General features: G+C 39.6%; 1 protein-coding gene across 1 annotated transcript; it reads right to left on the reverse strand.

The window, feature by feature from the left end:
* Positions 1-5057: 5057 nt before the first annotated feature.
* Positions 5058-13382, reverse strand: LOC140342997 (carbohydrate sulfotransferase 6-like). The gene is made up of 2 exons (XM_072429419.1): positions 13296-13382; positions 5058-6968 (listed from the first exon to the last, which is right to left on the reverse strand). The coding sequence occupies exon 2, from the start codon at positions 6965-6967 to the stop codon at positions 5843-5845; it is 1125 nt and encodes a 374-aa protein (XP_072285520.1). The 5' UTR covers position 6968; positions 13296-13382; the 3' UTR covers positions 5058-5842.
* Positions 13383-15770: the final 2388 nt, after the last annotated feature.

The raw sequence follows: 15770 nt of genomic DNA on the forward strand, positions 1-15770 counted from the left end.
GTATTAATTGCACCAAAATGCCATGGAAGACAACCAAATGTCTGGGAACATTATGCTAATTAAAAAAGGGAAAAATGTGTCTAGCTATGGGGATAGCCCAGTTCATTTGTCTTGGAGGGCAGCATGGGAAAGATGGAAATCCTTAAATTTACAACATACCTCTTCTGAATGACCTGGTCAAATTTGATTTTAGGCTGATACCTAACAACAACTTCTTTACACTTTCCAGGTAATTGAACATGGTGGCATCTTCTTAATCTGCTTCATCAGGGGTGCCAAACTCTTTTGCTTTGCAAAATGTGCGTATTAAAGCCAAACTCCATAACCCTCCTGATGCTCCCCCCATTATTTTTCTTTTCTTTATACTTTCTCTTTATATTTGCAGGTTCCAGATGTAGTCTGATAACGTCTTATAGTATGGTGCTTCACTTCTTTTTAGGTTGAATGGTCCTCATTGACTGCATCACATCAGTTCAAAGTGGTTTGCTGAAACATTCTCGGGTGGGTCCATGATGTTTTGCACTAGAAATTGGGTGATTCTCTTCAGCAAGAACAAAAGCAGAATAAAAACTTTATCATATGAAAGCCACACTTACATGTCGTTAGAGCTGCTGCCAGGGTAATGTAATAATGACATTTAATATGTTGGAAGGGATACATAGGGATATTCTGATAAATGGCTACATTGCCTTGCTAGGTCTTCCTGGAGCCTTCGGCATAGCCACCCTACATGTATATCACTTCATTCTTTAACACATTTGTCACTCAGATTGCTATTTACAATACCTCTGGGCAGGGATGGTCAATGAGATGCAGAAAATTCAACCTTAATGCTAATCACATGCAAACTTTATGCAAATTGCAATGATTTGAACCTGAGCCAGTAAATTTCTGCAAGCATAGTGTTTGGCTCAGCTGTGATTTGTATACAATGGAAATTTCTACATCTCATTAAGCATCTCTCTCTGTGGTGATTATCCTGGAACATAGATTGCTCTGTGGCTCGGCACTGTGATGGGTGAAATCTACGTGCAGTCAACTTGAGCTGGCCAGTGTGGAGTGTGGAATAGGGGTTACCAGAGAATACAAAATAAATATGTGTGTCAAAATAAATGTGTGTCAAAATAAATGTGTGTCATTTTAAAGACACCATGCTAAGATGATGCAACCTGCCTGCCCTTTATACAAGGAGCATGAACTCAGTACAGTGTAACTCTTCCTTTTCAAATCCATAGTCTCAATTTTGGGGGAAAGACAATTACCTTAACTGCATGTTTTTGGATTGTGGAAGGAAACTGCGGTACCCGCAGAAAACCCATGCAAACACAGGGAGAACCTTCAAACTCTTTGCAGATAGTGTCTGAGATTTGAACCTGGGACCCAGTGCTGCAAAGGCCACCATGCTGCCCCACTTTAGGGACTTGCTGAGCATGCATCAGCTCCAGTTTTGTAAGTTAAAAAAATTATTTGCAATCAGATTGTAAAATCGTGGGGTTTCCTAAATAATGGTCAAGAAGGGAATTGGTATATAAGATGAGGGTATAAAACTTCTTTGTGTTGCATTGTATTTCTCTAGCTCAGCCTACCCCTTCCACTAAAACATTTTGGAACAGAGAGAGTAATAAATTCTGACAGAGTGTAGGAAATTCCTCTAATATTTTAGCTCGGTAGTCTTTATGCCCTTTTCCTTTCAAATTCTGGGAAAGCTGACTGTTACATTTTTGTTTCCCTTCCTCAATTATAAAACAGCTGTAAGCAATGTAACTTCAGGACAAAAGCCAAGAACACCAGAATTCTCCGTCCTACAAGGGAACATTTCATGACAAGGGAGCATTGTCACACCACTGAATGTCCACTTCCCTCCCTCACACTTTGAGAATGTGTTACATGCACACTTTGCAAGAATCTGTCAGCCCCATTTACTTATAATTTCAAATGATATATAAAAATGTGTTTTTTTTAGTAACCGTGTATGTATAATTGTAGAGTGGAGCACCTTGCACCATGTAAAGGAAGTCATATACTGTACCTACCCAACTGGCAGGTCATTGTATCTTTATTCTATTCCAGTGCTGCAGGTGCACAGGTAACCAACACTTCCATTAGTGTTTTTTAGTGCCCCCCCCCCCCCCCCTCAAGAAAAATGGTTCCTCCTATTGGCAACACATTACTAGTACCTATGAGCCAGTGCGAGGGTCAACAAACTAGTGTGGGGGGGACATTTTTTGACAAAGTATTGATTATTAGTGGCACCTGAAGCTATGGAAGAGAATGCAGATTTGATTATTTGCTTCCCTTTAAAACTTTATTCAATATCTTTCACAAGGATCTTGGTTTGACAGGGTCTTGTAAATGTATTACCATAAACCATGCAATATGAGGCAAATAATATCTTTCTCAAGTTTTTTAAATTGTCACAGAGCAAGGAACCCTGATAAAGGAAAAGCTGAGGTCGTTGCCTTGTGGTACTGGGGTAATGATATTTCAACGTTTGATGAAGGTCTTGTCCTTCTAAAAGGAAGAAACCTAGGTTGTGTTTTTGGAGACCAAGATAGGGACCTGACTGGTTGGCATTTAGTTAGTGAGCTGGGTCCCATGTATCCAGTACCTGGTAAACCCGGTCTGCCATGGTTATGTCTTATAGCAAGGAGGACTCTAATCTTGTGTTGCATGTACACCTAGAGTGCCATCTCTGAAATATGCATACATATTGTGAACGGTTTAATGGTCACACTTTTGGAGAACATTCTAAACCAAAAGCCATTGTTGCCAATAGACCCACATTACTCCAATGGGGTACACTGGTCTTTGTAAATTTAAAGAAAAATAATGTAACATATATGGATAAATATGCAGTTGTCCACATTCTTTACAATAGTGAACATTTTCTGTTAACCCTCAAAACAACCACTTTATAGATTTCCAGGCATTTGTCCCAACTCAAATCTGAATGAAGACTAAGGGGCTCCTAATATCTAAGGGACGATGTGTGGCTAGCAGGTTCCTTCCTTACCAGGTCTTTCTGTGGTGGAGTCAATGTATTGACTGACCCCAAATAAAATAGACGTTACAAACATTGGCAAATGGTGGTTTGTTTGCCTACATACTGTCCCTTTGTCTGATCTCCAAATTTGGTACTCACACAGTTAGGTGAGACAAATGATCTCCCTCGTTCTTGCGTAGAATTAATCAATGTACATGTGCCTTGTGCTCAGGATAGGTAAGAAACGGCATATGTCTGCACTGCAATTTCCAAAATCACAGCAATCTTTGATGTACTAAAATTTCCAGGTTTCAGTACAGAGGGGCATATAAAATGTGCATTGGCACATGCCCAAAAATATCCATTATATTTAAAGTTACTTAAGTGCTCTATTTAGTGCAGATGTGTGACCCTGCAGTCATTGTAATGCAACCTTATCAGCCCCATGTTCCTAAGGTCTTACAAAGTATTAGTAAACCCCGGGTAAGCTGCAAGGCTAATGAAGTTTTCAAGAAAGGAATAATCTGCTCATCCTTAAAAAACTGTTTGGATGGCAACCAAAAATAAATGTACCTATTCTTTATAATAAATCAGTACTTGGTCTATAAGAGGAAAATAAACAGAATAATCTATAGGAGGTCCCATAAACAACACTTACATTTTCTGCACTCCATGCTGCTTAAGTTCACCAAAACCCCCAATTAAATTACAAATTACATTGTAGTTTTCTAAAATATTAACATTACCAAGAATGGAAATAAAAAAAACATAACATTTTTGGTTTCCAATAATTTAAAAGCTGCGGTCAGATTGTCATTCAGAGGGCAGAAGAAGGTTAAAGCAAATTTGTGTTGTGTTATGGAAATGGTTACATACAACCTAACCACTAGGGGTCACCCATAGCCACACAATCTCTTTTATTACATGGTGACTACCGTATATGCCAAGAAATCAGGGAATTGTTGGACATTTCCATTGGAGGGCTTGAATTCAGAATGAAGAATCTGATCTTGTATTTTGTAAGTAGTCGTGTCAAGGTGCTGGGTACAAGGAGACATTTTTCTGTGCACAACTGTTTTCCTAATATTGCAGCAAGCCACTGGTGACTTTAGCCTAAAATGACCCCCAGCTTTTTTTTATTTCAAACTATCTCCTAAAGAATCTCATGAAATAACCAGCCTTTCTCAACCAGGCTTCCATTTGGCCCCCAGGGTTCCTCCAGAGGTAGCTAGGACTTTCTTAGCAATGAGTAGTTTGTGCCTCTCAGGTCAGTGTTAATTGACACCAATTATCTTTTTGGTTATGTGTAGGGGTGACATTCTTCCCATTGGCCAACAATGTAGTATGCTAATCTACTGTGGGCTGTCCATGTAATAATTATAGCAGGGGATACCTAAGACCTTCAAGTTAATTCCAGGGTTCCCCCATGTTAAAGAAGTTGAGCAGGACTGCTTCAGAGATTGCTAGGGGTTCATCAAACTCTGGCTGATTGACCTGCCATGGGATGATGCTTGCATCACTTGGTAGAGCCATCTGCATGAATCTAATGATGTTTTTAGTGGTTGCATTCTAGTCACCTCTGTGTAAAGGGACATTTTTTGCACTGGCTTTAATCCCCACTGACCTCCCAAAAATGTGGTGTTAGCAGGGGTTCCTCAAGACCTGGACATTATTGCACAAGGGTACAAATGTTGGAAGAAAGGCTGGTTTAAATAGCCAAGGTGGTGCAGTGCTGCAAAACTTCTGCATTGGTTAATATGTTTGGGTACCCATGTCACTTCAATGCACGTAACGTATCAACATACATTGCAGAAACACGGGCATTATTCTGTATCACACCATTAGTAACACTTCCTTAAACACTTGTGATTTGTGTACTTTTGTTCCTTACTAAAGTGTCAAGATGATCCTGGTCACAGCTCAATGGATTTGAAATCCTTAGAATGGCGCCCGTATGGCGTTCCAATTGACTGCCACAAACAAGAAAAAGTTTTTGTGCTGTTAAACAGTTTTCTTTCTGCACCTTTGACAGTATCAAATTTTTTGGAACATTGTGATTCAAAGGACAAGTGCATTGTATTTTCACTCTAAAACCCCATCAGGACAAAAAGTACATTTGCTATAAAACTGTGTATTGTAATCAATTGTCTTGTTTTTACATTTTTCAATCCTTTTTTAGAGCTGCTGATCTCCTGTAGCCACTTTCAGCCTCCTTCTGTCTACATTTACCAGCATCAGCTGCACACAATTGGACCGGGCTCCAAGTAGTGACAATTGTGGGCCATGCCTGGTGTGTTTAATGGCGGGGTGCAAATAGGTGACAACACAGGGGCATATTAGTGAGAATTTTGCCCCATATAGGAAGTGAATTAGAACCTTCATGGAAAAACAGCAGATAATAATTTATTGAAAGCTTTGTGTTAGCCCATGAATGTGATTTGGGGTTATAATTCCAGCATTAACAGCATTGTTTTTTACTTATCATCCCCAACCGCATTGTCACTTGGGGTTAAACAATGAAGCTGCATCACAGGATGTCCGCCAGTTGCCAAAAATTAGGTACTGTAAAAGGGTTTAGACCCCTGATGGCTTCATACAGAAGACCTATCATGTAAAACATTCAATCACATAGGAGATTGTCAGCTACTTTATGAAAATATTAAAGTAAAAAAGCCAAACTGACTTCTTCTTTCTTATGTCTTTTTGTACCATAGGACAAAAACATCAATCAAAAGACTAACTCTCCATGCTGGCTCATCTTTTTTTCCTGCATACTGTATAGTATTGCTCCAGCCTACATACATTATGCACAGATGACAGGTACACTTTAATGCCTGTTAAGTTCTAGTGATCGTTTGTTTATTCTGTCATTACATTGAAGTTTAGATTTCTCTGCTCTTTCAAAGTGTTGACTGGTAAGTATCCAAAAATTCCCATGGCTTTCTTACATTGTTCTTGAATTTCCAAAACGTTCTTGTGTTGGAGGCCACCTCTCCATTTTTGAATGATCTTTTTGGAGTCCGCGGCAAAGAACATGAATCTATCTTTTTGTGGCTTAGTTTGGTGAGTAATGTTGTACAACCAGTTCTGATGTCTTTCAGTAAAGCTGAGGCCTGCAAATTTGTAAATCTTCTGAACTGTTGACAAGGGTTTCCTTGCCAGATCTTCATGTCGTACCAACATATAAGATCCTGCCAACGACAAGTCAGCTTTTTGGCTAAACTCATTAATTGCAACTTGAGCCCTACAAATATTGGCCATTACATTGGTGATGTTGGGTATGGTAACTTTATTTTCCCAGTGTACTGTATCTCTGGCCACTATGAGATCCTCATCCCTCAAAAGATCAAAATTTTGCCGTGAATAAGCCACAGCTCGAGGGTCTCTTACCAAATGGACAATCCTAAGGTCAAGGTTGTCATCCCGAAGTAGTGGAAGAAGAACTCTAAGGTCCAATACACGAACAGTCTTCAATACTACGTGTTTGTGAATTTTGCAGGCTTGGGTCATCTTTTCCAAGGGGACGTAACCACATCTTTGGAAACACGAGGGCCGGTCATAGTCTGTATCCTTGGAAAAGGCTTTGCAGGCTGGTTGTGAACATAATGCCCAACTCTCCGACCAAAAGGGAAGGTCAGATATGTAACGCCCATTTCTAGGTAGGTAGTCATGGAGAGGGGACATATCACAGTTATATAGTGATCGAAGGAGGTCTCGAACAGGGTAATGGAGAAGACTTGCTTTCTCATTAGGATATTTAACCCAAACCATCCTGGCTGGCTCATAAACATAGAAAACGTCAGGGTGATGGTTAAATATCTGGCCAAGGAAAGAAGAACCAGATCTCCAAGATGATAGGATAAGGATATGGACTTGTTTATCTTGTCTGTCATGTACATGTGACCTCAGGTATAAAAGCCAGAAGAAGGTGCAAATGACAAGGCAGCCAGTCATGAGGCCATGGAGGGAGATTCGAAAGGCCATTCTGTAAGAAATAAGATATATATCAAATGTACATACAGCCAAAGCATTAAACCCACCTGTTTATATCCTGTAGAACCAAAACAGTTTTGAGCCATCAAGGCATGGAATCCGCAAGCAGGGCCTCTATTTCAAATTCATGAACCCCATACTAGGTAAACTTCCTGGACCCCCTTTCTTTAAGTTTCAACATACTTTTGGATGGCCTAGTACAGAAGTACCCTTTGTCCCCCCGCTGATGGGGACCCTGTCCAACAAAACTTCTTTTGGTATCCTGAGGTATCTGGCACCAAGAACCTAACACATAATGTTCCTCAGTGTTACTTCCATTCAGATGTATTTATTTACACAGATATATAGGGAGCATGTATCCAGTCCTTTCTGGCCCTATAGATAGGTGTCAAGAGAGAAAAGTCAGAAAGTTACCTTCCAAATTAAAATAATTACAACCCCCAACTGTTATGCATAAAACAATACAAAAAAGACCCATATAATTCTTCTGGATTTGGAAGGAGAGCATTATTGATTGATTATTAGCATAAAAAACATCAAACATATATATACAAATCAAAAGTAAATTTTATTGCAAATTCTTTTACTAAATATATCAGAAACTCTCTAATGAAATGCATTAATGAGTCAACAGTTGCAATCAAAGGCCAGAAGCAAGATGATCTAGGGTCAGACTGATTTCTAAGCCACTACTGATTCCAACGTGTTTCATAAATGTGCTTCATCAGGGGATAAAGAAGTGGTTATATGTACTTATACAGAGGTTCCATTGCAGCCTTTCCAATGAAGCTCAAAGTTCCAAATAGAGTTGGATTAGGAGGAACCTTGATTTTTCCACATCTAGAGAGTGATATAGCGCAGTGCCAGTGGACAACTAATGCTACAGACTCTGGACCGTGCATGCGCAGGGGAGCTGTGTGTCACACAAAAGGGGAAGACAATCCCCCCAGAGGGGTGCCATGATGCCAGAACCCACCCACTTGTTCAGAACCTGCCAGGCTCACACCTGCGATAGGAGAGTGGGTGGGTTGTGTCCAGAAACACAACCTGCCCACCGCCCGAACTTGCAATCCCTACGAGGGACATAGTCCATGGCTCTGGCCGGTGCGCTCCCCCCTAGCAGGGTCCTTTGCGTGATGCCGCTGGGGGGCGCACTGGCCAGGCGACCGCTGTTATAGAGGGTCAGCACGCAGATCATAGAATACCCAGATACTCATTGGTATATGAGGAAATGAAGGCAGGCACTACCTTTGAAATCTGGATCATCTGGATGGCTGTAATGTTGCTGACAAACCTTATGGCGTTAAACCTTATGGATTGGTATGGTTTGTCGATTATTAGAAGTAGACAAGAACCCTAAATCGCATTTTTCCTAATGGGCTGAGATCCTGGGATTGCTCCATATGGTACTAAAGCTCAGTATAGATTTTATTATATATAGATAGTTCAATTGGTAGCTTTTGTTCATGTTCAAGGGTGCAAAGCCTGGATGAACCATGGCTATAAAACATATAGATGGATTAGAGGGTTGAGGAACACAGGACTTCAACAGAAAATTGAAAAATGGTCAATTTATTGCTTGTCTTATGTTCTTTAAATATGGCAGCCATAATAAAGGTGAGTTACACATCACCAAACTAGCCGATGCCCAATAAATTGCCAAATATTGCATTTATAACTCTTCTGATAAAGTTTTGTATGTTGCTTCAACCTCTACGTGACATATATCTATATGTATAAAATTGGATGTATGTATGTATGTTCCACCATCACTTGAAAACACGTAAAGACATTTCAACCAAACTTGCTATACATATGACTGAGACTCATGTGAGTGCACCGGTCATCTTTATACAGCACTGTGGTATATGTCAGATCTACAGTATATTTGGATGTATGTATGTATGTGTGTATGTATGACATCACTAGGAAATGCATGGAGACATTTCTTTTACAAAAGATTTATTGAATGAACTATAGAAACAAAGCGAAAAAGAATGTACATCCATGCACAAAAAACAAAAATGAACATGTTACAAACAGAATACAGTGAACAAATAAAAATATATAAAGCTGTTACTTCACAGCTATAAATAGAAACATGTTATTAGCATTAGTACAAATACACAACCGCATAATGGAAAAAAAACAATGAAAAAATAACAAAGGGATAACATAGAAACACACATGGGTAAGTTATACCTCGTCATCATGAAAGAAGAAGGGGAAAAAAAGAAACTGAGGGAGAGAAAAAGAAGTCCTGTTCCAAGGAAAAAGAAAAAGGAAGAAAAACATAACTTCAAATATGAAGAAGAGAATGAGTTCTAGGAGAAGGCAAATAATAGTCCAACCAGGGTTGCCAGACAGCCAAAAACTTATCATGGGAATCATTTTCTCATTGACCATAGGGCCGTGCATACGATTTTTAACTTCTATAAAATTTAAAATAGGTGTTTTCCATGCACACGCAATAGTTTGCTTAGTAGCCGTAAAAACATGCGAAATAAGGACAGATCATTTTTTGTCAACATTAGGTAAAGGGACATGGAATAAAGCATGAGGTCTTTAGGTAAATTGATTCCCAGCACTGTGTTAATCATATAGTACACCCTTATCCACAATCTGGAAACTTTGGGACAAAGCCACCAAATATGGCCCATATTACCTTTCACAGCACATCCTCAATTTGGCGATAATGAGGGGAATGCGTGTGCTATCCTAGCAGGAGTTAGGTATCACCGCATGAGAACTTTATAGGAATTTTCCCAGAAAGCAATAACATCCCTGGAGCTTTTGGGGATAGCTAACCATAAATTCGAAACATCATCTTCTGTAAAGACTATCGACAGTTCATTTTCCCGTACTGACAGATAGGATATACAAAACGTACAAAAAAGGGGTAACTGGGTTATCCCCCACATACACCCAAATTCACACATAGAGGGAACCTAACACAGCCAAACAAGCTACCGAGAAAATGCCGAATTTGCAAATAGTGGAAAAGTTCTTGGTTAAGTATATCATATTTCTCCTTTTAAAAGGAAAAAGCACGTACTCCTGAGTTGGAAAGCAAAGACCCCACAGTAATAAGATTATGCTGAATCCACCACACAAAATCCGGTTTATTACAAAAACGGGGGTTGTCAAATACCTGCATCAATGGACGGTGACCACTAATAAATTTTGCCTTGATCTTAACAGAATCCCAAATTTGAAGCATGTGAAACAAAAACGGACTCCTAGTCGTCAGTCAAATTGACAGGGGGCTCCAGAACAAATTTAGCACGGGATTCGGACTGATAAGGGTCGATTCAATCATCACCCACAAAGGGCAGTCGGTATTATTACAAGAGATAAGAGGGGCTATGTGAGACGCCTTATAGTCCTCTCCTCCTGTATCACTGTCTGTATTAGTCTGTCATTTGCAAACCCTATTGAATGTACAGCGCTGCATAATATGTTGGCGCTATATAAATCCTGTTTATTAATAATAATAATAATAATAATAATAATAATAGGATTATTAATATAATAATAGGAGTACAAATGGGGGCATGGAGACATTTCAACCAGAGTTGCTTAACATATGACTAAGACTTGTGTAAGTGCACCAGCCATCTTTGTACAGCACTGTGCTATATGTCAGAGCTATATTTGGATGTATGTATGTGTGTCACTAGGAAACGCATGGAGACATTTCAACCAAAATTGCTAGACATATGACTCAGACTCATGTGAGTGCACCGCTGATCTTTGTACATCACTGTGCTATATGTCAGAGCTATATTTGGTGATCACTAGGAAACACTTGTAGACATTTCAACCAAACTGCTAGACATATCACTCTTGTGAGTGCACTGCTGATCTTTGTACAGCGCTGTGGTATATGAGAGTATATCTGAGCGTATGTCAGAGGTATATTTGCATGTATGTATGTGTGAATGTATGGCTCAGTGCCTTTTGCTTAACACTATAGCTTTATTTGATTCCTTTTCCTGTATAATATAAGATTGGAATAAATAAACACCTGGGCAGCTAGTATGTATATAAAGAGAGAGAGAAGTATTGAATGATTCTGACCAAATGCAAAAATAGCCACACAATTAATTAAACATAGAAATAAAAATATGAGGATTAAAAAACATGTGCATATCCTTACTTTCAATGGGACTTTTTCTGGTGGTTTTACCAACAATTAAACAGTTTAATAAAAATCAATAATTTTTATTAACATACACTCTAAAATGAATAAAAAGCATGAATATAACGCACATTTGTGCTACCAAATACAAATGATCCCCAAATCACTTCAATGTAGACCAAAGACAGCCCCTACATAGGGGAGTCAGAAGAGAACCTCCATAATCATAGCAACAGATAGTGGGAGGTCAGAATTCAACGCGTATCGCAGTAAAAACTTTTTATAAAATACTGTAAGTCATTAAAAGTAAAACATTAACCAGAAAAATGGCCATAAATAGTCACAAAACACAAAGTACAATTGAGTATAATATTTTGCTCACATGGAGTAGATATATAAATATATATATGCTGGAACAGGCGGACACCATGGCCAGCAAGACACAAAGTCCTCCGCATTACATGCTTATAGACCGGAGTTGGCAGGGATGGGCTACAGCTACACCCAGGATTCCAGCTAAAATACATTTTATACCTTTTTCCAATCAAAAATGTATTATCCAATTAAAGAAATTGTACCTATTCTTTGTGGAAATCTATTTAGCACAATTTACCAGTATTATGTTCCATTCTCTGTTGCATTTCCATTTCAGTCCTGATGATCTCTTTATCTCCCATGACCCATTTACACCTCATTGCATACATTTTAGTTCATATAGTTGGATATTTTAGGCACTAGGTTTTTTAATTCTCTTTCAACAATCCTCTATGGAAGAAAGAAAAATAGGTTCTGTTCTATTTCTCAAAAAAACAAAACAAAAAACAACTCATTACATTTCTGTCCTCTGCTATCATGCTGCAGAGAAGGACCTGTGCTTTCTGTGTAGAAGCAGTGGTCTTTATGCAGATTCTGGACCCCTCCCTCTTGCTGAATCGGAGCTGAATCTAACCAATCAGCAGAGAGCTTTAATTTCATTGTAGCTATGACTCATCAGGGGGTGTGTTTGACCTTTGTAGAGACACCACTGTTTCCACAGAGAAAGCACCCCTCTCTGCAGCATTCTGGCAGAGACAGGCTTTTGTTTCCAAAACTGGAATGTATTTAGTTGTTGTAAATGTAATATCAACTGGGCTTTCATGCTCTTTAAACTTTTTGCATTCTATTTTAACAAAGAAGCAACAGTTCAAAAGCAAAAAAGTGTAAAATGTTCCAATTAAATCAACAAATCTTACAGTCACATCATTTGGGGATGGGGAAAGGGATACCTATAATATGTAGGTAAATGGCCCCCCAACATGCCACTATTTTGCAGACCACAGAGCACAAAAAATGAGATGGCTGGATGAATGTTTACTGCAAAATAATATATATATAATAGTTAAATATTACATTTTATAGAGGTGTATATATTCACCCCCAAACAAATCAACTGATTTAGAAAGAGAAACAGAGGGCCTTGAATCTGAAAGAGGGACAGTTCAAGGACAGTAGGGACAGCCATATATTCTCCCTTGAAACAGCCCTGTGCAAACATCTTTAAAATACGGGTTATTGGACAAATAAAGAATCCTATTGGTGGCAGCAAAAAACTCATTAGGAAGAGAGATTGGATTATAGGGTACATAGGGTACATTTCTCTATTGCTATGTATTTTTTTTAACTATATAATGATAGGATTTTATTTTTTGTTTGTGATTTTGTTGTCAGTTATTGTTCTAACATTGAGCAGGTAAATGTTAGAACAAGATACTGTATGCATTGCTTCTATTAACTTGATCCCTATGTGTATCTAGATCACACAGAAGTGAATTGATGACAGATGTATGTACAGTATATATCCATATTATACCCTAGGGAGCTGTTCCTCTATGAATAAACTCCTGAGAGGGGTGAAACACATTAGAGGATTGATTTTTGCATCCAGGGTAATGTAATGCCCTTGAGACCTCTTTTGTTGGCTGTTAATAAACAAGCTGAATTTGTTGCTTTTATCCTGGAGTGCAGATTTTACATTGTTTGCTGTACAAATTCTTCGACACAACAGTTCAGCACAGCAGCATTGTGTTCCTAGAAATGATTTCAGAATGCTGACAGGTCTAATAAAGACATTAATGTGCATTGCTATAATGTAATAAAACAATAATGAATATACAAATATTAGGTGAAGAGAGGTCTTACCCCGCTCTATATTCACTCTATATTCATTCCAGGATGGGTTTGTTCTCAAAAGATTCCTTTCTCCAGAATGCTAACATTCATAGTACATACAACACACCTTTATGCCTATGTGGAATTTACAGAATGAGATAATGATTTTGCTTCCTAGTATGAAAGTCATCATGGGTTGTCCTCTTTGTCTGATAAATGTCACAGCAGAACATGTTTGCACAGAAAACTTTAACCTTCTTTTCTTTTTTTATAGGTATGTCATTATACAGGGAAGCAGTTATCAACCTTTTCACCCCTGAGAAACTCTTCATGTTCAGGTATGCGGGAACCTTTGCAAAAACCAATTTATTGGGGGGTAAGTGGGGAAAAAAGCTTCTTGTATTGAAAGCCAATAAACATTATTCCTCATGTTGTGTTAACAGTATCACCTTGTGTTACTGTTGTGTTAAGAGTAATCACCTTTATAGGCACAATAAAAGATCATTATAGTGACACAGCTGGCACTTCTACGTGACCTTGTTCCAGAACTATGAAGGCTTTAGAAATTTGAGGTATTGCAGCCAAGGTTCAAAGACGCCCTGGCAACCTCTGTTTCTAAACCAGGTTGAAATGCTAGGGTTCCTTTAGAGTTTGCTAAGGGTCCATTGAGCCATGGGTTTTTGATTCTCGGGTCATTATTAACTGACCCCAATGGTCTATCTGTAAGGCTGACATTCTTCCCAATGGGCAGCAATGTAAAGGAGGAGTTCTTCCTACTGACCACCACACTAGTATTGTCACGGTCCCTTCCGTGACTGAGGTAAGAGGATCTGTTATACAAGCTGCATGGGAGGTTATCTGACAGTCTCTTTGTTTTTACTTGTTTCTGTGTTGTTGTTTGTAATGACCGCACCTCTTGTATCAGCTGCAGCTGGTGGTCATTACTGCTCCTCCATTTAGTCTGGCCTCACACTTCATGCTATGTGTTTGATATTCATTACTTGGATGTGAAGAGCTAATGTGTTGTCCTCTCCAGAGGTCCTGCTCCTCCATTTGCTATTTAAGATAAGTTGAACTACTTTTGGTGTTTTGTTGTTCTATTGTTGTTACTAGGCCTCAGGGAGACGCTGGTTCATTCATCAGGGAAGGAATCAGTAGTCTCAAACCCTGTCACTATTCCTAGGGCAATTCAGGGCAACTAGGGCCTAGGTTCCAGTGTATGACTATTCCCACCTTCAGGGGATATTCATACTGACAGGAGTCCGGGCTAGATTAGAGTGTCCGTGGCTGGTGACCATTTCCCTCTCCCTAGCCTTTGAAGGCCCAGTCCCTTGTCTTTATCCTTATGTGTTCATTCTGATGAACCTTCCCCCCTCCCCATAATTCTTGACATTATCAACCGCCCTAAAAAATTAAAACTGCCATTTTGTTTGTGTCGGTGCGGCGATGGAGACTATTGCTGCACTGGTCAGACAATTGCAGTGACTGTCTTTGGAGGTAGCTGACCTCCGTCTCGTAGATCCAGAGACCACAGGCGGCTGGTTCAGACAGCGGGAACCAGGCCTGTCCTGAGCCTAAGGTGGCTGCCCCGGACAGGTTTTCCGGGGAAAGTGACAATTTTATTCAGTTAAGGGAGTCGTGCAAATTTTAAACTACATCCACACTCTTCTGGGGACGAGAGTCAAAGAGTGGGTATAATTATTTCATTGCTTAAAGGTGACGCTCAGTTTTGGGCTTTTTCTATGCCGACTGAATCACAGTCTGTCCAGTCGGTAGATGAATTCTTCAGAGCGCTAGGTCCTATCTATGATTACCCAGGTCGGATCCTCCTGGCCGAGACCAAGTTACGTGGCTTACGGCAGGGAAAGCGTTCTGCCGAGACCTATTGCTCTGAATTTAGGAGGTGGGCTACGGATACTGAGTGGAGTGATCCTGCTCACTGTAGTCAATTTTGTCAAGGGCTATCTGAGAGCCTGAAGGACGCATTGGCGTTTCACAAATATCCTGGGTCATTGGAAGTGGTCAATGTCCCTTGCTGTATGTATGGATTGACACCTGGGGGACAGCTCTAAGGTTCCTCAATCCCAGGATGTACTATCATTTAAGGTGGGGGCTTCCTCTGACACTTTGGGTGGAGAAACTCTTGAGTTTATGTCTAGTGATGAACCTATGCAGTTGGGGGGAGCTACCTCTGGACCTGGGAATAAGAACTTGGGGCATAAGAAGGGACATTTTGTCAACATCTGTCCTTATGTTCAGCGCCAAGGTGAAAACAAAAAAAAAATATGTGTGTTTAATCCTCATCTCTCACTGGGTGGTCTGTGTGGGGAATCAGAATTTACTTTTGTCATTTACCGGTAGTACTCGATTTCTCCTGTCTGCTGAGGTGGCGCTAGACTCCAAAACTGTGGGAATTGAAGTGTTTATTGACAGTGGAGCAGGGGTTAATTTAGTTGATGGTCAGTTTGTCCGCATACATGGGTTAACAACTAGTGCATTAGACAA

The sequence above is a fragment of the Pyxicephalus adspersus genome, chromosome Z, assembly GCF_032062135.1.
Source record: "Pyxicephalus adspersus chromosome Z, UCB_Pads_2.0, whole genome shotgun sequence".
Taxonomy (NCBI): domain Eukaryota; kingdom Metazoa; phylum Chordata; class Amphibia; order Anura; family Pyxicephalidae; genus Pyxicephalus; species Pyxicephalus adspersus.

Bases quoted from the DNA above. Each gene is read 5' to 3' on its own strand.
- LOC140342997 (XM_072429419.1), bottom strand. From the start codon at position 6,967: ATGGCCTTTCGAATCTCCCTCCATGGCCTCATGACTGGCTGCCTTGTC.